Here is a 23,488-nt window from a genome sequence, read left to right as displayed (position 1 = left end):
ACAAACACAGCAGACTGAATTTTGCAATTTAGATTAAGTAAATTAGGAAATCCAGTTTATTTCAAAATAGATTAATCTATTGACTGTGGGTGTTAAATTTAATGATGCAGTTTTTACTTGTTCCAGCATTTTTGATTCCATGCTTGCTTTTTCATCAAGAAGATAATGTGCTACTACAAAGCTGCTAGCATGGAGTAAGTGTAAGCTTTGCACATTAGAAAGATATGTAAATAAAACAGGAGCAATTAAGGTGGGTGATTCTGCTATTAAAACAATACCAACAACACAGCAGTGAAACAGAACACCAAAGTGAGGCAAATGAGCCAAAACTTATATGTTTTATTCTTATAAAGGTTCAGTGGATTTCCATTGTCACTACTAAAAGCTATTTCATTACTTCTGACACTCCACAGAAGACAATCAAATACTCAAAAGTGTTAAAGATTATCTCCCAGCTCCTTTCTTTCAAAGACCCAGTTCCAGAGCTACAAACTACCACACATTACACTGTGCTTTTGCATTCCTGTAGCTGAGCTGATGTGATGTAATTTCATAAAGAAGTTTAAACAGATTTGTGAAGTCGAGCACATACTTCAGCTCTCACAGACAGGACCTATACATAATTATCACCACTCTGTAATAGTGAAAACATGATATTTTCCCTTCAGAATCACACAAAGACAGGCTGAGCTATATTATCTTACAGGAAAGGGTGGGTCTGTAAGTGTTACAGCCGAGGCAGAGCTGTACTGAAACTGTAGAAACCACATCCACACACAGTGGACTGTGCTCTGCACTCCCCAAGCTACACCCTCCGTGAATGCCACACTATCTGAAGTAAAAGGCACTTTCATGCTTAACTGAAAATACCTGAAAATGGAAAACCCAACACCTTTTAACCAGTTAAAATGAACTGTATCTGTGGACACAAGCTTCATTCATTCCTGAGGCCCAAACCCAAAGGAAACATTTTTTACCTAAATGTAATGAATTCTAGTGGGAGGAGGTGAGAAGGGACAGACAGACAACCCCAAACCCAAAAGCCCATCACGTACAGCAAGAACAGTACTTCTCATACTGAAAAAAATAGCATCTTACATTTGACTGAGAACAAATGGTGCTTCCTAATGCTTAGAAACAAACAGTAAAAATAAAAAAATCAACATCAATTCACTATCACAGACCTACCACTGAAATTCACACTTTTTTGAGCATTAAAAGCAGCAGTGATATAATATCAGCTGCCTCCAACTACTTGACTTTTACAAAGTGGTATCAAAGCACAGTGAAATAAAGTTCACTAATACTTATAATGCAAAAAACCCAAACATATACTCACAAGATCCAAAGCTGATCCTCCACCCAAGTATTCCATTATTATCCATAGTTTTGTGCCCTATAAAGAAAAGCATGAGCTGTTAGAAGTCCAAGGCTGCCAAAAAGAACAATACATATTTCAGTAGACACTGTTAGAAGGCAAATGCAGAGTCCCATTAAGCACCAAGTTACATGTAATTACTTCTTGTAGAATGATCACAGAGCTCCTGTGAAGTCTAAAATATTAATTAAAGTGTGACTTCTGCATTTAAAAAAGCAACAAAACCCCCTATCACCACTAATCAATTTATCCTAACTATTGTCTAAAATGATTTCACCTAAAGGAATGGAACTTAAGAGAAAAAAGTGATTAGGTGGTGGTTTAAGTTTAAACTAAGTATTTGAATGTAAGGTTGTAGTTCTACAACCTTTCTACAAATGACTGTCTTGGCATTCAATGACTTTTACTGCAATTATCAATTCCAGCCATTTGTGACACAGAAACATTACAATTTTAATAGAAGACTTTATTGCAACACCACCATACCTCTGGTGTGAGAAAAATACTCAGAACTTAATCACTTTTGAGCAAGAGAATCGGTGTAAATATGCTTTAAAGACAACAGAAATTGAAAGCCTAATGAAGGCAGCTGCTAGGTGCCTCTTTGCCTACGTGGGACCTGCTCAAGAGTGTATCTAACAGGTCCTCGAGCTCCAATTTGCATTTTCAGATCCAGCAAAAAGTGAGAACTGACAGTCTTTGAATATGCTGTACCTGAGGACTTGCACCCTGCCACAAAACACACCTGCTACCACAGGGCACCTCTGATTTTGAGGTACAAAGCAGCACTACAACCCCAGCCACGAGAAATAGCACCACCAGACCTGAACCCTACAAAAACGTTCTGGTTTCCCAAGTTTTCACACCAGAGGTTCAAACTCATCCATTGAAAGCTCAAAGATAAGAACAATACAGTTCAAAAACAATTGTATGACTTAGGGTATTTATCTTAGGAATTATTATTTCTAGCAACACTGCAGAGTCCAGGTGCTCCTTTGCTATACACTATTTGATCCTTGGCCCCTGAGAATATGTTTCTCTGCTTTCCCTCTGGAAATATCTCAACTACTAGAAAGGACAAATTCTTCTAACACTGATTTCTACATGCTGACTTTGCCCTTGGCGTTACTGCACAAGGTGGCTGGTTCATATAAGCAAAACCAGAAAGATTTAGTATCAAATCTACAGATTGTATATTTCAAAACTGGGACCTTCTGCTATTTGCCTGCCAGAGTCCCCTCACATCTCAGAAGAAACTCAATGTGAACCTATGGGCTACAACTCCAGGAAATTCTGTGACTAAAAACATTTCTTTATTTCAAATATAAACTAGTTATTAAAAATAGTCAACTGAACCAGAAGTGGTCAAGTACCACACACACCATGTAAGTCTCCAGCAAATATTTACTGGTGCTAGTTCCTTATAACAGAGCACAAACTTAGGGCAGGAACACTCTTTTAAACCTCTTGCATTCTCCATTGTATACTTTCCCACACTATGGCCTGTCTAGTGATGGAAATCTAAAGAAAACTCGGCAAGCAAATAAAGGTGCAGTTGCTGAAATCACCACATCCAATTATACTAACAAAGTGTGCTCTATTAGATTTATACTGGATACAAAAAACACACCATTTATGAGGTCTATTCCAATATTATGATCTCAGCAGGGAAGGGCTGGCTAATTTTAGCAGTTTCTATAAAGCCCAACTTTGTCAGCTCAGAAGACCTGCAAAGAACTCCTGTTCAAGGCAAACATTGTGGTTACCAGACATGTTTGGAGGATTTGACTACTACTTGAAAACAGTGCAGGGTGAAAATGAGTAAGTAGTGTGTTTCTCAAATAATGTCTCACAGAAATTGCTACTATCCACTGTAACAGGGTGTGGGTATTTTCTAGCCAGGCATGAACAAGCTTTTTCCTTGGCTATTTTCGGTCATCCAAGTATAAACAGACAGTGTAGAACAAGCAGGACCTTTAGATTGTCTCAAAGCTTTGCTGGACAAAGAGCTGTACAATTCTGACTTAAGTCTTTGGACGCTACTATAGAATTTCTCCATATTCAAATATGAAAAACTGACAAGAACTTCAAGCTTGTTTTAACTGTAAAAGTAAATAGCAAGCCCAGGTGGATGTAACAGCTACAAGGATAGACACTGAAAACTCTGATCTAAATGACACAAATAAGGAAAACAATCATGGAATTTCAGTCATCAAGAGAAGACCTACCTCTATGGGACCAGATGGAAAGTACAGCTGAAGCACTTTATCAAGCTTCACAAATTTGTGTAACCAGAATATGCCAAAACTAGGGTAACGCTTAATACCTTTAATCCTTTTCTTGCCTGAACTGGTAAGGTAGTAACACATTTTGACAAATCATTAGGCTTGAGGAAAACACTAATTTTAGCTATCTAACCTGCAGCACTTACACTCCTATGCACTATCACTTTCAAGCAATGTTTTATTTATTGAGATGTGATGTTAATTGCAACCGAAGTGCAATAAAGGATGAGGAGACTAATTTAGATCCTGACCCTCTACAAATATGAACATCTACAGACACCTACATCAGGATTTAAGCTACCTTACAGCCACAAAAGTTGCACTTATACAGCTGTAAGCTTGTATGATTCTACATGCATGTGTGGAAGGCATGACACAAAGGTGAAACATTTTATTATCATACACAAAGGTGTTCATTAAGGTGCATTCTTTGACTATATATATACTTGCACATCACCTACCAGTATGTTTAGAAAAAACTAATGACCTTGTCAGATGCCCAATGAAAATTTAGGAAAACAAGCACTACTACATAGGCTTTAAGGTTAATTCAATGAGAAACTCACATTTGAACTTCAAAATTCAAGACATACAGATAAGCCACATTACAAAGACATAGGAGTTTTGGAGCTTTTTGTGTCACAATAACTGAAAACTGGCATCAACTTTATCCCAAGAACCTCAAGGAAGCAGACCTTTCCATCCTGTAACCATTATAAGGTTTTTAAAGACTTAAACACCTGGTAACAGACAAATAACATTGCACTGCTAGGAAAAAAATATTAAGGGACTGTCCATACTTTCTGAAATCTCATCTACAAGTCAGATGTACAGGCTGTAGCTAATGAGCAGCTAAGCTGCAGAATGTAAGAGTAACTTACACGGCACCAGCTGAGCTGACTAAGTTACAAATTAGTAAGTCAAGTAATTGAAATAAAGACACTCTTCCCTTCTGCCTTGCAGCAGCAGGGGCACCTGCAGGAGCCTGCAGGCAGCTGGTAAGCCTCAGGCTCCCTGGGACTGGGCCACTCCATCCCCATCAGCCACAAGGCTGGCTTTGCTTCCTGAAGTGTGAGGAAACTGTCAAGCTACAGAATGTATAGAACAGACTGTACAAAAATAAAACCTCTCATCTGAAATGCTTGCAATCAGAACCCACTCACATTTAACATATCTTCTTTCGTGTTTTAGTCACAAACAACTTATAACTATCAAACATGTTATCTTGCCGGAGGGAAAACTCTAACTAACTACAAACTGATGACAAGAACGATCTGCTTACTCAAAGCTTACTTAAAATTGGTTGAAAAAAACAGAATAAGTTACAACAGAAGATGTTCCATTGCAGTTCAACTGAATGAGCTGAGGCACACATGAAAAACCTGAAGCCAATGCACGGTCTCAGCTGCAGTTTCTTCAAAGTAAAAGCTATCAGATTTAAAGATTTAAACTAGATCTAGATTACTGAACTCAGAAGTATTAATTGCTGTTGTAGGCAACTTGAATGCCTTTGCACTTAGTGCTTGCTTTGGTATTTAGTCAGGAAAATATTGCCTTGTTGATTTAATCAGTGCAAAACTCCCATTTCTAATGGCATTCCTAGAGCTTCAGAGAGAACCAGATGTATGATTAACACATTTTAGTGAACTATTTCTAGTCCATAAGCACGACCTGAAAGACAGCAGACTGGCTCAACTGTTTGCTTCCCTGCAAATAAAGATGCAAAGGAAAAAAGAAAAGTCTGTTGAAATTTCAAAATACCTTCTACTTACTGCACGCTTATGTTACATTCAGCCATTACCTTTAAAGGTATTTTTAGGAATTTTCCAGTGATCTTTACATATAAACAAACCTGCTGCACAACGCTGAACATGATCGTCACACCATTCATATCCATGGCAAGCTACTACTGATCTCTACAGCCTAGGACTGTGCTTTGTAACAAAGATGATGTCTGAATTTTCAGAATTTAACCTCGATGTTCTCTTAATTTTAATTATACAGTACTTTGATACACAACTGTACCTATTTCACTGTTACAAAGAGATACCTACAGTATCTAGAGAAATTAAATCCTGAATGAAGTACTGCACAGCTAAATAGTTCAGCTGACAGCCACTCTCAAAAGAAATAGCTAATAAAAAGTTAAAAGCTATAGCAATTATGTAAAAAAAAAAAAAGGTAGATATAAGTCTCAAAATACCTGTTACTACTAAAGTGAAAATGCACCATTGAAGATTCTTTGCACATTTAACAAACCTAGTACACTTTTTCCCCTGAGGAGTCTCAAGCTGAAAGATCTTGTATTAGCAACCAAGGATAAATCTAACCTCAGAAAAATTTAGAGAAAATATACTACTTAAACAGTCATTTCACTTGCTTTTAATTACGGAATTAAAAGTACTCATTTATTTGTGGACATTTTTATTCATTTACTTGGGGAACAGCAAGCAGAACTAACTATTCATGCTAGTCTGGGATGAAAAACATTCCTGTGAACCACTTTAAGTTTTGGTGGGTATTTTTTTAAAAAAGAGGAATTTCTTAAAGGAATGGGCAAGTAACCAAAATTCCACAAACACCTCCCCAGGCTCCATGCACAGAAATTTTCTTTCCCTCAAAACATTACAAGCGTGAAAAGCAAACAAGAGATCAGCATTAACCTTTCAGAATGTATCAATTTGGAATAGAAATGGAAGAACTCACACAGTGGTGAGGAGAGTACTGCAGCACCAACATGATCCTGTATTTGCCAGGAATTTTTAAAACATGAAAACCCCTAACCAGAAATTGATAGTTGTATAGCACTCAGAGAACAACTATACTATACTTCCAGTACCTATATTGCTGTAAATAATGACAAGGTTATTTCCTTTTCCTATTCAAACCATGTAGAGCTTTTTTCCACCCACCAACCCTCAGGATGAAAAACCCAACAAAACAAACAAGTAAGAAACAAAACAACCCCCCACCAAATCAGGGTTTAATTTCCCCATTCACAGCTGCTGGAATCACTGTTTAATTCTGAAATTTCACAAAACATTTTTCTAAGCAAATACACTTCTGATCAAAAACACTTTCCAAGATTCACTTTAACCTGTTTGTACTTCAGGGCAAAGAACACAAAATTACAATGATGGATATGCAGAAGGATATTATTGAGGACTTAGCTCATCACAGAAAATAAAGGACTGTAAAACAGACTGATCATGTCTGGATCTGCAGTACCATTTGTCCACTGCTCCAGGGGAACATTCCTAGCTGAATTCTAAGCTATCTTGAGAAGAACCATCTTGTTCTAATGTACTGTGATGCAGGAAAGTAAATTCTACTATGGCTTGGAGCTCTATTACTTAATAGCAAACAAAACAAAAATCCCACTGATTAAGCCCAGTAAAGAGAAGCAAAGATGGGACATCAGTGACAATTTGTATGTTTACTTGGGTACAAAGAATCCACAGTAAACAGCAAAGACACTCCTGCTGTCTTATATTGGTCAAAATGAGAATTTAGTCTTTGGAGTATAGAAAAATAACTTACTCACCTAGCATTATAATATTAAACCTTGAATACATTGGCAGTTTAAAGAAGAAGAAAGTCAAATCAACGAAAAACACTACTAAATAAATTCTAGAAATACTTTTACAGTATCATTCAAAGATACAGCACAAGTGTGACACAAGGAATGTTTATCAGAGATCTGGTTGTAGAACTATGTCAAAAAACCCCACTAAACCTTAGGAAACAGAAACACTAGAGGGGACCAAACACCAAAAAACAAAACCACCCTCACAAACCCCCCCAAAACCAACAAAAAAAGAAAATAAACAACCTCAAACTGAAGCAAATTGAAAACAAACAAAATCCAAAATCCCAAATGCAAGTAAATAATTTTCCCCAGACATTCAAGACAGTTCTAACTCTGATTAACATTTTAGCTTTTAGAGTTTTTTTAAAATCATCTGAAGCATGTCTGCAGTGCAAAACATTGAAGCACTACTGAAGGTGACTGTACCTGGACAGCTTTGTGAGCTGAAAAGACATATTCAAGATTTTGGATTTCTGCAGATTTTCATTTTTGTTTGCTTGTTTTTAAATTATGCCTTAAGAAGACGTTTCACAGTGGTTATGTAACTCTGCTGATGTCAGTTTTACTTTGTCTCAGGCCTACTAAACTGTATAATTACCAACACATCTCTACATGGTGCAGTTTCTTCTCACATCAGGAACGTTTTTTGTTTCCATAGCTATGAAGGTTTTTTGTTGGGGGTTTTTTTGGGGTTTTTTTGCCCAGAAAGGCCACAAAATCTTGCGAGGCATTGTGGAGGGAGGAGAGAAAAATGATGCCCAAAAGCAACAGCAATAGGAATTTTTATCAACTCTGTCACTCTCTAGCCATTTTGTGCAAATCCCAGACACAAAGAGAAAGCAGCAAAAAGAGGAAAATTAAGTGGAAAGATCTGTTCAAAGAAAAATAAAAACCTACTAAACAAAGTCAAGTTGGCATGATAAAACTTCCTCAATTTTAGATGTTTTTCCTAGTGGCATTCTAGCAAACCTTTGTGCAATACTATACATTACCTTTAAATATGATCCATAGTATTTTGTTACATAAGGACTATCACACTGACTTAGAACAGTTATCTCCTGCTGGATATCTTCTATTTCATCTTCTGCTTCCTCAAGGTCTATGATTTTTATAGCAACCACTTGCTGTGTCCGATTATCAATTCCTTTGAAGACCTCACCAAAGGAGCCTTTCCCAATGCGTTCCAGTTTTGTGAACAGTTCTTCTGGGTCTGCTCTATGGTTCTAGAAAGAGGGGAAAAAAAAAAAGAAGGGGGAAAAAAAAGATACACAAGTTACTTAATTTACTTCCAAGTTCTTAGCCCTCATTAGCCCCAAGAAGCACATCATCCAGATTTGTCATCGCCAGAAGGGTTGCATCAGATAAATTTATTTCCTGCACACTAACTTCTAATTCAGCTATTAGTTACAGAACATACATTATGCAATTCTGTCAAAGGTAAATGAGCCTCACCAGGGAGGGAGTCAGGTACAAACCTCATTTCACTTCCTCACATAACAACCCTTTAAACTGAAAGAATAGAGCTGTTCTTAGCAGTAATCCTGTCTGTGCAGTAATTCAGAAGGCTTGGGGAATGCAATTACTGGCTCAGAAGCACTAACATCACCACCCAGGCAGAAAGGGCTGGGATGGGCTTCCACCTGGCCAACAGCCCAGGGCAGACACAGCTCCACATCACGTAGTACAGCGAGGGACGAGCTGGGAGAGCACAGTACGACCAGATTCTGAGATCAGGTAAGTCCATGTGTCTTCCAGGCAGTTAAGAGTGCTGACAGAAGGCTGAGCCAAGAGACAGAGATGTTCAACGAAGTAATAAGAAGACTGGTGTGGAGTACTGAACCTGGGGGACTGATCAGAACTGTCTGGTATCATCAAGCATGCCTTAAAAAGGGGAGCAGAGCACCAGGTAGCAAAGCACTGCTGAGGACACATGGCTTGGAATCTCTGCTGATAACTATGCTTCAGATCATCAAACTGATTATTATACAAATATTTTAAATTTCTCAGCTCCACTCAGGTAGTCAGGAGGGAAATAAAAAGGAAGCAAATTCTTATTTTCCCTTCAAGATAAAGCAAGTCACGTGTCTGCTTAGAGAAGAATTCAAAAATCAGAGCAGTGACTTCTGAAGGATATGGATGACATGCTCCACAGTCTAACAACACAGAACTTCAGGCCATAGTACAAAAGTTTACAAAAAAGTGTTTGAAGAGGTAAGACAGATGTGCCAAGAGAACAGCCCATGCTTTGCAGAGCAACAGAATTAAACAGATTACTGCTGTCAGACCTGGGCAACTTACTGCACAAATCAGTATTTGATCAAGAAATATTTGCCAAAAAAACCCCTCTAATTCAAAGTTTTGAAAATATGAACGAGATGCTTTGCTTTACATCTTTCCCACACTCCAAAACTCAGAACCAGCAAAAGAGCTGCTGGCAAGGGCAGAGAGACATTGAACCCAAAGCACAGATTACCCTACATAACCAAATACTCAAGTATCAACAGGAAACTCCAGAAAATAACTTTACACCAGTGTTCTTGCAAATCCGTGAGAAAATATTTACTGGACAAAAAACCTCCAGCTTATTACTTTAACCTAGTCCAAAATGGACAGTCTCATTTTCTTATATCTGGGCTCTTACTGTTGCTTCTTCCCTTCTACCAGAACAAGAATTTATTCCACAATATGGTGAAATGAACCAGGAAATAGATTCAGCTAAGAGTCAACCATATGATTTGTCAGGTTTATTTTCAGCTGAATCAGTTCACTGCTCATACCAAGCTGTCATTTCTGCTATCACAAGAGGAGGGAACATGAAGTAGCACAGCAGATTCATGCTGATCTGTGGAGTTTAGATTTTTAGATTTTGCAAACAGACAAGACACACTGCTGCTCCTGAGCAGCACATTACAACAAGGAGAAGGAGGAATTTCCCCTTTGTCTATAATGAGCTCATTGCTAATCTGCTCCACTAAAAACAAACAAACAAACAAACAATTCCAAGATAGAGTTAAGCAAAATACTTGTGTTTGCTTGTGTTGATAGAGCCAGTGAAAGACCTAAAAAATGAACAAGTACATAATCAATACAAATGAAAAAAAGAGACAATGAAAACTATTCGGTCTGAAACCTGGGAGAACTAATATTATTATACTGGGAAAGAAATTGACTGAAGGTTTCAAGTGCTCATAAAGCTTTTTGTTAAAAAGATGCCAACACACCAGTAAATCTTCAGACTGCTCAAAGACAGCCATACACTACTGCACCAGGTCCTGCCACCCTCGTTAGGACTAAAATGCCATTGCCAGGTGTGTTTCAAAAAACTGTTGTATGGACAAGTGTGGCAAAAGCAGCAGCAACTCTTACCCGGCCTTCCCCTGCTGCCAAACTGTCCTTTAGCCAGGAATCTGAAATGTTCCTGAACTGCATTAGTTGCAATAAGAACACACCTTCAAGAAACAACAGCTAACAGAGATGATTGGCAAAACTTTTTATTGACCTTAAAATACTCATATTCACAAAAACTACCTTCATTTTAGGACACACTTGGAAGCTGGGATGCCAGGAGTCATTCATGCTAACTAACAGGCACTGCTGATTTGAGATTAAACCTGTTAAACACTTCCAGTCAGATAAAAGAAAAGCAATTTAATCACAGACATAGTCTGCTAATCCAGTCCTTCACAAATGTTTGATAAACTCAAAGGGCAACACTTGGATTTTGCTTGGGGAGAAACCTTAAGCAGAAAATTCCTCTGCCCTCCTCTGTGGAAAAAGCACATCACTCCATCCTATACATCCACTTAACGTCATCAACAGAGCAAACCAGGCCTACAAACTCTCCCCCCCAAGCTACTTCAGGTGAATCAGAGCTTTAAAGGCTATTTTAACTTCCAACAACTCCTAATGCCATTATGCCTGAGTGCTGGAGTACAGGGAGAGATCAGTCACGGCTGGACTTCCCAACACCACAGAACTCCATGTACATCCCTGGGAGGGAGAGGTGGAACAGAGGGGCATCAGAGGAGAACAAACTGTGCGGGAGTACTCGAGGAAACAGTCACATCTTTCTATTCTCAGAAAATCCTTTCACAGCATCAAAGTCAGCTTTACAGCTTCTGTTGCTCACCGAGGCTGAAAAGGGACTGTAGGACACTCCAGGATAAGGACAAATATTTCTGACCAACTACAGCTAATATTGAGATAATGTCCTTTGGACAGACTTCAAACTTTTAACACTACATAATTTAAAACATGGCCTTAGAACAAAGACTGCGTTTTGAAACAGATTTACTTTTACCTTTCTGAATTTCCTTGTCTTTCAGCCTATTGTTCTACAGGAATGTTTCTCTACAACTAATAAGAACAAAACAAAACTTTAAAAGACTACTTTGTAAACAAAGGTATAGAAAAGAATGGAGATACATTTTACATAAACAAAAGTGTGTATGTGTGTACATACACACTCCCAATACATACCAGTAAATTTTTGCAACACATCTGCCATCTAAGCTTCTAATATGGTAAAAATTAAGATTTCTAGCACTATTAATACTCCTGAGCAAAACCACCAAGTGTTATTCCTTGTTCTTTCACAGATCTTTCGTGGAACAGGAAAAAGATTTAGAAGCTTTGAAAGACTCCTGCATGAAAAACTGATTTTTTTTTTTAAATAAATATTGGTTTCCATGGGAAGCTATCTCTGTTGGGCAGCAGATGGGAATAAGACACAGTATATGGACTCCATCATCACCTCTCCAAAGATAACACCTCTAAGTGGACAAATCAGGCAGAGAATGTCTTGCTCTCCTCCTCCCCAAGCCTGTTTCCACAGACAAAAGCAGCAACAAGCATGACAAGCACAGGCACATTCGCATGCCAGCTTCAGTCTCGCCAACATGACTAAGAGCACAGCACGAGCGTGACAACACAAGCCTCTGCACAGCTTCAGAGTCCACCATTTCACCAGCCCAGCACAATCACACTGCCTGCCATGGTGTTCAGTCAGTCTCTCCTCCTCTCTTATCCCCCCATGTGCCATTATTTTGTGTGTTTATACACATATGTAGGTGCACATACAGAGTCACAGGATCACAGCACAATTCAGCTTGACAGGGACCTGAGGAGGTCATCTAGCCTGACAGTCTGCTCAGAAGCCCCAAATAAAAACCACTATAGCATCATTTCTGCCAGCACACACGCAGTTGGTGCCTCAAGTATTCTGCCATTCTGGGTAATAAAGCATTTTCCTTTAATTCCAATAAACACACGTTTATGTAGCAATATCCTGGCTGAGTTCTGCTACAAGACTGACCTGCTGACCCACCATGCCACCTCTGATCCTGTCAGGTACCTGTTCTCCAAATTCTGCATTGTTCCTTTGAAACAAAGTTAGAGCACACTGAATATCCAAGTTCCACAATTATACAGACATCTAATGACAGACACCAAAGTAGAAGCAAGAGTATGTTAGGCTGCTTCAGGATCAGTGCAGGACAGCTCTTTTACAGAAACAAGTCTTCTGAGAAGGTTCATTAATGAATTTCATTAAAGGGTACTGAATAGAACTGAATGAAAAAACAAAGCTTCAAACAATCTTGGACAGAGTCTGAACTAATGCCTTGATTCTAACAAAATCAAACCCAGGATCCTCTGTGATTCCCAAAGCAAATAATTTCAAAGTCTTGTGAGATTTCTTCTAAGTAGTCTGTCAATGTGAGAATTTTGTCTTGTCTTAACAGTATTTCTAAAACCAGACCCAGAAATGCTGTTACACTATCTGGACTTACAAGCATCTCCCAAGATTTATTTGGAACAGAAGTTTATTACAATTGCAGCAGTGCTACAGAATAGCTCACCTACCTTGGGAGACATTACCCAAATATGCATTAGATAAATATACAATGATTACTTCAAAAGATTTTACAAAATCTTGGTAAGAGAAGACTAGTGTTTACTTGTATGTTTTTTGAAGTATCCACTACTATGGCAGCCTAAGAGGTACTGGTATCTCTGGAAATCATCATAATTACCTGTGTGTAGAAAGTCCATTGTTTCAAGCAATTGCTCACTGAAATAAAAAAAACCCTGATCTTCATAGCTAGGGAGAAGTGAAAGGTAAACTAAAATGAAAAGAGCTCATTACAGAAAGGGTGAGGAAAAGGAGGTTGTGTTATGGCAAAACATTTCAAACCAAACCAAACCCAACCTGCCACCAAAAAACACCCCAGTAACTAATTTGTTGAGCAGCTTCACAGTTGCATTAGTATTCAAATGCCAGATCAGAAGTGTATGTCAGTGTTGCTGCTGATGCCTGCACACACTGCACCTTTTCTCTTAAGTCCCACTGTCTGAATTATGGCTAACAGTAAAATTAAATAGCAATAATGAGGCCTAGTTTATTACCTGTAAAATCTCCAAGTACCTTTTATTGTCTTAAGAATGAATACGTGAAAGTCAATGAGTAAAAAAGACACTTGAAAGTGAACAAAACAGATTAGAAGTTAACACATTTTATCTGTTCTCAGCATTTATCTGACTCTTACAAAACACTACATCTGGGATTAACAGAATGAAATCTTAAGTAATCAGTCTATTCACAGGGATTTATCTATTCTCAGATAGCAAAGTACCTGTAAGTTTTTCTTCTGTTCAGACCCAAATGAGAGTGAAATTAAGAGGGAGTAAGATTAGCAAACCTGATAGGCTATGGCACTTCTTAAAAGTAATGTCTTAATCTACAGATACATTCTTCTTAGTTGAATATCTTACCATACACTATCTGCATACAGTTTAAGGTATTATATATACACACATTAATTATACACCATGCATATTAAATTATCTAACAATTTATATTCACATACATTATCTATATTTCTATATTTTACCTGCACAAGGAACATTTTACTTCTTCATAATAAAGCCACCACAGATAGTGATAAATTTTAATTCCTGAGGCTCCTCCCCACCTCCCCCTGCCAACTTTATTTTAAGATCCTATTACAATTAAACTTACTCACAGAAACAGTGCCATAGGCGTGTGTGTGTGCATACATAAAAATTTAAATAGTTTGAAGTTAATGAAGGCACAGGTGCAGATCCATTATTACTTACAAAGAATCAGCAAAAAATGAACCTGCAGACATTCAAGACAAGGGTGGAACCTGTAGACATCTCTTTTTCTCCATCTTGAACACACACATTCTTGCTTCTCAGGTACTTTGGCACGTAACTAAACTCTGATGCTACCCTGCAGTCCTGTTGATGACTCAAATACCAGGATAGTAGCTACCTGATTATGTTTACTGGAATTGTGTAATATGTACTGAAGAGAAAATTAATTTAACACCAAAACAATTTGATTTTATCAAACTTCTACATTATAAGCTTTTCTACTCGGTAGGTAGTAAAAACTAGAACTGAGTTTTGCTGACCTTAAATGGGACCTGACCTCTGTTACACTTTATGAAACATCTCCCTTATCTGACAAGGACAAAACTCATTGCCATTTTTAGTGAGAACCTGGAGAACTTCAATATAAAAGAGCAAAAATAGCAAGTAAACACTCATGTGGCTTTGTTTTCATCAAGTAAGCCATAAGGTGAAAATTCATATGACTATCAAAACTCTAAAATCAGCATTCAAACCCACCCACTCTGATTTGTAAGGAAAGAATCACCTTCATATTCAAACCATCTATGACCTATGGCAGATGTGAGCTGTCAACTGTACATGACGCTGAAAATGGTAACCACTGAACTCACTTCCTCTATTCTCAGCTTTTCTTTCACTTTGCTAACAACATAAAGCAGCTTAGGAAACAGCATAAATAAGCACACAAAAAAAGGCCTAACACCACATGTCCCAAAGATAAGCTCTTTGACACAGGCAATTAAGAAAATTCAGAGCAATTACTTACGAAGAGTACTCTGCACTGAGAAAAGGAAACACAAAGAGAAATTTCTCATGACAGTGAGTTTTTCTGTAACTGAATATCCTACACTTCAAACGGAGTCCCACGTAGTTTACATTCTACGTATCAATGCCTTTTAATCACCTAGCAGTTTTAAAAATAATCCTCAAACCTCTTCATACAGCTGCATATTCTTCAGTCTGCTCACATCTCTGAGGAGCATGGCCTATCAAATAAATTAGAGGCATTGGTGGGGGGCAAAAATTACATGGTTGGGTCTTTACTGTGATTTGAAAAACACACGGGTGGCTGAACATTCTCTAGCTAGAAGGATGGACATCCTGAAATGGAGACAGAAATCTATTCAAGAATCAACAGGTTTTGGAATCCCAAAGTGTTCAAACTCTGTTCTGCATTTATTAGAGTTCAACACACTAATCTTTCACAACAAATTTAATCTCCTCTGTTGAACACTGCAGGACAAGTCACTGCTGAATGAGTAACTAACCCACCTCAATGAACCAACCTGAATTAGAAGTCAGGACACAGAGGGCTACTGCAATTTCTCATTGCTAAAGAACACTTGTACCCTCTCCATTTTATGAACTGCTTTGAAAAACCTGATGTGCAGAGAGATTACAAAAGCCACATCTAACAGGAATACGGAAAAAGAGCCATTTATGGGCTGCAGCCTACTTTTAGCAGTGCCTTTCCTTTCAGCTCTCAGCCTGCTTATCAGTACACAAACAATTTTTTTATTTTTGCCACACCCATTTAAAGGAACAACTACGTCAGAACTCTGCCAGCAATAAACTATATCATTGCAGCATTTCAACGATTTTCCTAACCTTTAAAGGTTCAACATCTATTGCTAAGGGGCAACTGCTACATAAATTTCACAGGCCTCCTCACTGCTCTGTCTTAGAAACCATCCTAGCATTTTTTCCTGTGCAAACTGGAACTTGATACACAGATTTTCCTCCTGTAAATAAGATTAAACTCATACTATAACCCAGCTAGAACTAAAATAACAATAAAATCCAGGATTTTAACTTGCCAGTTCATCAACTAAAAAGCAGTAACAAGACCTCAGGTATAACACACAAAAGTATATTTGCTAAATCTCTCCACTGCAGTAGTTATTACTTATTTTCAGGCTAAACAAAATTAAAGCAAGGCAGAAGCACACTAGTTGAGAAAGGATGGCTCCAAACCACAGTGTGGGTGGGTTGAAGAGCCGGCCACAAGTTTAGTTACCACAGATAACACTCCAGGCATAATGATTGCCTGCAATGAACCCCAAGTGGGACCCCACGGTTAGAGGATATCACACCATTCCTTTAGCTTTGGGAAGGAACATTTGGAGAAAAGAAGGCAAACAGTCTACTAGACTCCTAGATTTCTGTTATCTCCCCAGGGCTAGAGGACCACAAGTTTGAAAGCTGTACTTTCCTCTTGTACACTGGCCCTTGATCATATCAGTGATATTGGACCTGAAGCTACAAAAAGCACACAGTGAAAAACCAGAAATACAACTCCAAAATGAGCTACAAAGCAAGCAAGAAACCTCCCCTGCCAGAACCAACCTGCCCTTTTCAGGAAACTCCTTTTTCAATTACTTTGTAGCTCATTCATAGCATGGCAAACATCTCATTACACAAAAGGCCAGGGAAAGGGGGAGGGGAGGAAAAGAAACACCCTGGAAAAAAAAAATCGGATTCTTCTTGCCAACTAGGCTAGAATAAAGCTGTGCAGGAATGTAAAAATGTTCTTGCTATAAGCAGCTGCCAAATGACACCTTCCTAGGTGAGAGATCAATAGCAAGAACATCTTGCTTCTCTCCGAATTCTGTGCATGTTTTTAATTGATTTACATCAGTAGAAATTCAATCTTTTCTTATTCTGTGGTTTTACATTTAGGCACGTTACAACACTCATGGTCACTGCAAGCTGTACAGTGTTTTTATTATTCTGCATTCAGCTCCCAACACAGAAGCCTCCACTGAAACACAACTTGACATCCAGCAAAGCATAGACACCCTCTGATCCTCCCCCAGTCAACATTATTCAAGTATTCAGAACATATAACAGTACCCAGTTGAGAGGAAAGCCTGAAAAAGACTGGGGAGCAAGGGGAAACAGGAAAAAACCCCACCATTTTTCAGGACTGAACACATGGTTCTTGACTTCTGGTTCATGAAAACAGTGAAGCCACTCTGGGCTCTCAGACTCCTTCCACAGCTCAAGTGTGAAACCCGCAGATTTCTGTACATTTCTCATTCCTTGTTCTCCCTCATCGATGCATACAGAATTCATGCAGAACCAAGACAGATCTTGCCACAAAGCTTTTCCAGATACACTGCCTCTATCAAGACCATTCAAATCCAGATTTTAGCAACACAAACTTGGCTCACACTTCCAAGAATCAACTATGTACTTCTTCAAAGTTTTCCTCCTAAAGAAGGCACTAAGTTGAAGCCATGCTCTTTCCCAAGCTATGAACCCAGTCAATGCAGCCTATCTCTGCAACACCACATGCACAAGATAGGAGGAAGGATGAGACCCACAAGCCACTACTACCTCGTCAGTACCTTTATCAATAGTTTCTCTGATTGAGTTCTTTTTGCCAAATTTATTTGGCTAGCAATCCCTCTGACAGAACAGATTTCAATGAGTATCACTAGAGTGAGTATCACCCTTCCCATGAGATTTCAGCGTTTCCTTCAGAGCTAAGGAGTGTGCTCCGTGATCCCCATCTAATCCCCAGAACAGACTCGTTCCAGTGCTAGTAGTTTAAATTTAAAGAACAAATGATAGCTGTTTAAATAGAGTAAAAACTGCTAAGACAGCATTAGGAAGGAATTTGATTTTCAAATATTGTAAGTTAGAAAGAAATAGCAGGATTTGGAACAGTGACTCCTGACACAAGAGATTCCTCACCAACCCTTTATTTCTTCAAAGGCAACATACACACAGCCAGTAACTACAGCTGGTCAAAAAATTACTTGTTACAGAAGCATTTCAAAACCAACTTTGTATCATTCATCTCTAACCTCATCCCCCCAAAACCCATTCCTGAACTCTTCTGTCAATTATTCAATTCATTCCCTAAGAATAAATGAAAGACAAAACAATAGTCTCTTATCACTTTTCAAAGTTCATGACTTCCTAAATCTGAAGGTAACCACTAAAGAGCAAACAAGTGGTACTTTTACTACCAGGTTTAAAATTCATCCTTTCACTTTTAGAGATGACTGAAGGCCTATCTTCACTACAATGTTTCATAAGTCTCATAGGACAAGTACTGTTGCAGAGGCACATTCTGCCATACACACTCTTCCCAGCATGCCACTAAGTTACTATATATAAATAAACGTTCCTCCCCTCAGAAGTATCTAAATAAAAATTTTGTTTACTTTTTAAACAAAAAAATTGCAATATATTACTGAAATATTACTTGCTATACATTCTCTTTATGGAGGAAAAGGAGAAAAGCAAAACTTTCATCAGGACTTGTAAACCTGAGACACTGGAGCTCAAAACCAGCTAGTGTGAATCTTTTCAATGTTAAAATCAACAGAAAAAGCACTCCAGAATCAAATAACAGTTACATATTTTTAGAAGTCAGAGGTCTGGTTTCAGATGTAAACTTTTTACCTTTAGGGGGAAATTATCCTCTGCCCAAAACTGATAGGGTATGATGGTCAGAACAGCAGAGAGATGAAGGTGAGAAGAGCCGAGTTTGGTTTACGTGCTCTCTCCAGCTTCATCGGATTTGACTCTAAATTCCAGGTCAGTGCACTTAATGCGTCTATAAAACTGTAAAATCTACACAAAAAATACTAGTACAAGACTGATGTTGACTTTTTCTTTCAGGCCTAATAAGAGCATCTGCTGAATTCCAGGTGATTATTCCTACACAGCTCCTGTATATCAAACACTTTTCAGAGCTCTGTCTCTTCTCCCCCTTTGATAGCAGTGAGACAGTCCAAGGATGTCTGAGCCCTACTTTTCTCTGTCACCAGAATAACTTATCACAATGCACAATATGGAAGAACCAAGTTCAGCTACTAAAGCCTGAGCTGAGTTGGCAATCTACTATTAGATATGATACAGCCTGTACATCCAGCACAACCAGGAAAGGAACAACTGCAGTGTTGAATTCCACAAATATTTTAATGCATATCTGCTTCAAGCAGCAAAGAGGCACATCCTCCACAAGGCTTAAAATACTGTCTTCCTGCAGTCTGCCTGCACCGTGGCTCCAAGTACCAATCAGGGAACTGAAATTGGACAAAACACTGTACTCCATGCTAGCCTAATCACAAGAAATCTGTTTTCTAGGCACTGTGGAAATCTCCTGGTGTCCTGCACGTGCTAGACTTCCGTTTCCAAATAGCTAAAGTTTAAAGCCTTTTCAAATTCACCATGAAGCACCTGGATACAGCTCAGTTTTTAGGAGAGGAATAAATTAACAGAACCTTGAATGGATCTTTATTCGAATGTTTAAGTTCCTCTAACACCCACCCTCCAAACATTTAAGTACCTGACAGTAACAGATCGGTTGCTCTTAACAGAAGTCAATATTCTTGTAACTACAATGAACAAGGTTTACTAGAAATATGACACTTCCAGATTAGCTTTAGGTACCACACACAAACAGTCCATTTCTATATGTGCACCAATTTAAAATGTTGGGTTTTTTTCTAGGTTTGTAAAAAAGACCACTTCCAAAATGAAATGCTATCTCTCCTTTAATCTTTCTATACCCATCCAATAACTGGACATTAACTGACATGCCCCTGAGCATCTGGCAGGGAGGGACTCTCCTGCTGCCAGGCTCAGGTTGTTCAGGGAGCAGCACCCTACAGCCACTCTGCTAACTGGCAGCATGGAGAGCAAAGCTCACCTTGACATCCAAGTTTGTATTTAATCAAGTAATTCCTCAATTGTGAATCAGAGTACACTGGCTGACAGGTCACATGCTTCTGGCTACTCCACTTTCAGAGGAAGTTAGGCTCTTTATTGCAAGATAGTCTGAATGCCAACAAAAACAGATGGAGATCAGGTCTAAACAACCTTTCTGGCTGTGCTCAAGACTACTGCCATACAGGATCAGGAGATATCAACAAAGCCATGAGAAAGGAAACAGAAAGTGTTTAGATGAGTAGGATAGCAGAGATAAACTCAAAGACACACATACTAACAAGAAACACGAATGAGAAGAATTAACATTTCCATTAGTTAATAAATTAACATTTCACAGACTTGAAGATTTTTGCACAACAAATTAGAACAGGAAAAGGACAAGTTTATACATGAAAACTCTACCAGCTAAAAAAGGCATTATTATTTGAGCGACGCTTCCTCAAGTTTACAGACTAGTTTAGAAAATTTAATTGCTGATACACTGAAAAGTATCCTCACTGTCCACATTAGAAAGGTTAATTGTTACTTGCAAGTGAACAGTTTCCAGCCTCTTTTATTTGTAAAGAAGTTTTGGAGTACTGTGGGAGATGCTGCCAAGAACATTAAGTTCATCAGAAACACATCAGTCTGAAATGACTGACATACTTTAAATGTTCTGATCACTTGAAACAAACAACCCTCTGAACTATGCATCCTGCCTGCTGGGCAAGAGGAAAACACTTATGGAGGATTACTAATACGGAGTCCAACACCTTCACTCCAGCTGTTTTCAGTACCTAGGCTGGCAAAAGACAGGCTGTAACATCTCTCCTCCAAGCCATATCTGGATATGTTCTCTATCAGTTCGACTGGACTGCCTGAAGACAGTGCTGGTGAACAAGTTTCTCACTGTGAGATCTCAAAGCATCCCAGATCAAGAACTAGTTTGAATATTTTTACTGCAATGAACGAAGCTACGGTGGCATTACTGAATAAAACCTCCACCTGACATTCAAGTTTGCTGCAAACTGTTCTTCATGTAATCAGGACACCTTAACTCTGCTCACACAGCTCCATCAACCTTTCCATTTTCCCTCTCGACTTGGATTCTGCGTAAAATGCTGTAATTTGGGGTATCATGTTCAGCTTCAGAGCACTTATTTTATACATTCACCGAGTACTTTGATTTTACTGAATGGGCTTAGAAGTTTGGCAGCTGGGTAAGTTCACATCGTACAACTGGATCAAGTGGAGCCTTTCCAAAGGAGCAAGGAAAATGAATGTGTTTAGGAAGTTGTTTGCACAGGCAAGAATTGTTAGGTATAAAATCTGGTTTTGTTAGGGACACAAGACAGGTTAAACAGAATGTAACCACTACATAAACAAATGGTTCTGTAACTACTCATAAGGGCAACAGATAATACTACCTCTGGGTCTGCCATTGTTGCCAGGGTACTGAAAGTCAGGCTCTGAGCTGACCAAAATAACTCTATGTGACTCTCTGTAATTTTCCATGTTTGGGTTTTTGTTAAAGGGAACCTGACTCCTCATAAGATGAAAAAATCTTAAAGGGGTAAAAAAATACTTCTGTTATACTTTGGTGATAAACTGCCTTAAGTCTAAGTCTTGTGGTGGTGTTTCTTTTTTTTGAGTATGGGAATTATATAACACATTATTTCTGGATTTTTCTTGATACCTTTTTTTGGTATAATGAAATGTGAGGGAAAGCATAAGAGTACAATAAAACTGAAAACTTCAAACCTGCAACACATTCTCTGACAAATTCAGTTTCCAACTGTTCTATTCAATACTTCCCTCAACAGTCTACAAAACAAAGGGTTGGCATTACAGGCACTTCCCCACAGTGGTAGTTTTAAGGTAAGTATTAGATCTTCCATCACAGAAGAACTTGTGTGTTCCTCCTTCAGTCGATCACTACAAGTGAGGATGCTTTTATCATCACTTGGATGATCCTGACTGAATAGTTCAGATAGGTTAAAAAAACCCTCAAACACAAAGGAAGAAACTCTTATACCTCAGACTAGCCCTCAGACCACCACACCCTTCCAGAAGAGTGAGTAGAATAATTTGACACCAAATTCTATTTATTTGTATGCTAAAACTTTCAGGACTTGTGCAACTGTTGTCATAAAAAAAGGAGAAAATGTATTTAATTCTATGCAGCTGCACATATCTAACAGTTTTAAAAATGCTTTAAACATAGAGATATGTGTTAAGGGGTGTGTGTTACACTAGTAACAACACTAGTGGAGCCAAGTATGCTACTACATAAAGTTGACTGGTATAACAGTGAAAAACAACCTTAAATAATTTCTGTGATGACAGGGCAGCTATGGAAAATAGGGCAACAATGTGTTAAGGAGATATAAAACTGAGAAATTGACAAACTGGAATTCTGAAACAGAAGTCTCTTCTAAAAAGCCCAGAGAATGTAAATAAAGAAGCTCAGGGTAAAGCCTCCAAGTCTTTCATCACAAAATTTCTTTCAGATGTATTGATACAAGTTACTCTTACATGTGAAAGGAACAAGAAGGCTGAGAAGATGTGACCTGTATCCTCTTATAGAAACAGAAAGTTGGTGGATGACAGAAATTTAGCCCATTTCAGAAAGCCTAGAGATGAACAAGGTAAGCTAAACTTTTGTATTATAACTGCACTAAATTACTGATTAAATGCTGTTTATACATCAATTCTACACTTCCTAAAGTCATGAAGACACCTAACCAAGAGAAATCTCAACTTTCTGTTCTGAAACTTCCTGAACTCTTTACTGTACCTGTCTTGCATACGCAGAGATGCATCATCAAGGCTTCTATGTTATCTGAAGAGGAAAAAAACAACCTAATGCAATACAGGCATGACTTATCCCAGAAGTTAAGAGAAAGCACAGAAGACTGATGAGGCTGCCAGTGTGTGACAAGCAAAAATTAACACTGAAATGAGCTTGGTTCTCATCTCCTTTATATTTGATAAAGATCTCTGACCAAACTTGGACTGGATTGTCCAGTGGAGGAAGAACGAAGAGTCAGAGAGATTCCACCTTTCCTATGGAAGTCAGTAACACAGGATCTTGTTTGTTTCCTAAGTAGATACCACAAACATACAGAAAGGGCACCAGGCCCCATTCCCAGGCGAGGAGAGGTACAGGTTTCTTACAGACGACGCTCCCCCGCGCTCTGTGCCCACCAGACCCGGTAGTTACCACCTTCCCACGACTCCCAAGCTCCTCGGGGAAAGCTGCGCTACAGGCCCAAGCTGCAGGTCGGTGGGGAACTCCTGCAGCAGGTTCTCCTTGCCAGCGCGCCTGGTCTGTCATTTCCAGCACACCCACACACCCGCGATTAACTTCACTTCGCCTTTAATCGCTCGCAGAGGCTCTCAGGCGCTCCGGGC

General features: G+C 38.7%; 1 protein-coding gene across 1 annotated transcript in view; it reads right to left on the bottom strand.

Moving 5' to 3' along the window:
- LOC103803035 (serine/threonine-protein kinase MST4) overlaps positions 1-8,475 on the bottom strand; it is a gene marked incomplete at its 5' end in the record, with an annotated part of 16,390 nt that extends 7,915 nt beyond the window's left edge. The window contains 2 exons of the mRNA XM_009075568.1: positions 1,340-1,396; positions 8,245-8,475. Of these exons, the coding sequence (XP_009073816.1) occupies positions 1,340-1,396; positions 8,245-8,475 (288 nt within the window). The remainder of the gene's footprint in view (positions 1-1,339; positions 1,397-8,244) is intronic.
- Positions 8,476-23,488: the final 15,013 nt, after the last annotated feature.

The sequence above is a fragment of the Acanthisitta chloris genome, unplaced genomic scaffold (assembly GCF_000695815.1).
Source record: "Acanthisitta chloris isolate BGI_N310 unplaced genomic scaffold, ASM69581v1 scaffold45055, whole genome shotgun sequence".
NCBI classification, from domain to species: Eukaryota; Metazoa; Chordata; class Aves; order Passeriformes; family Acanthisittidae; genus Acanthisitta; species Acanthisitta chloris.
The sequence above is the reverse complement of the archived record's forward strand: the minus strand, read 5'-3'. Positions and strand labels throughout refer to the sequence as shown.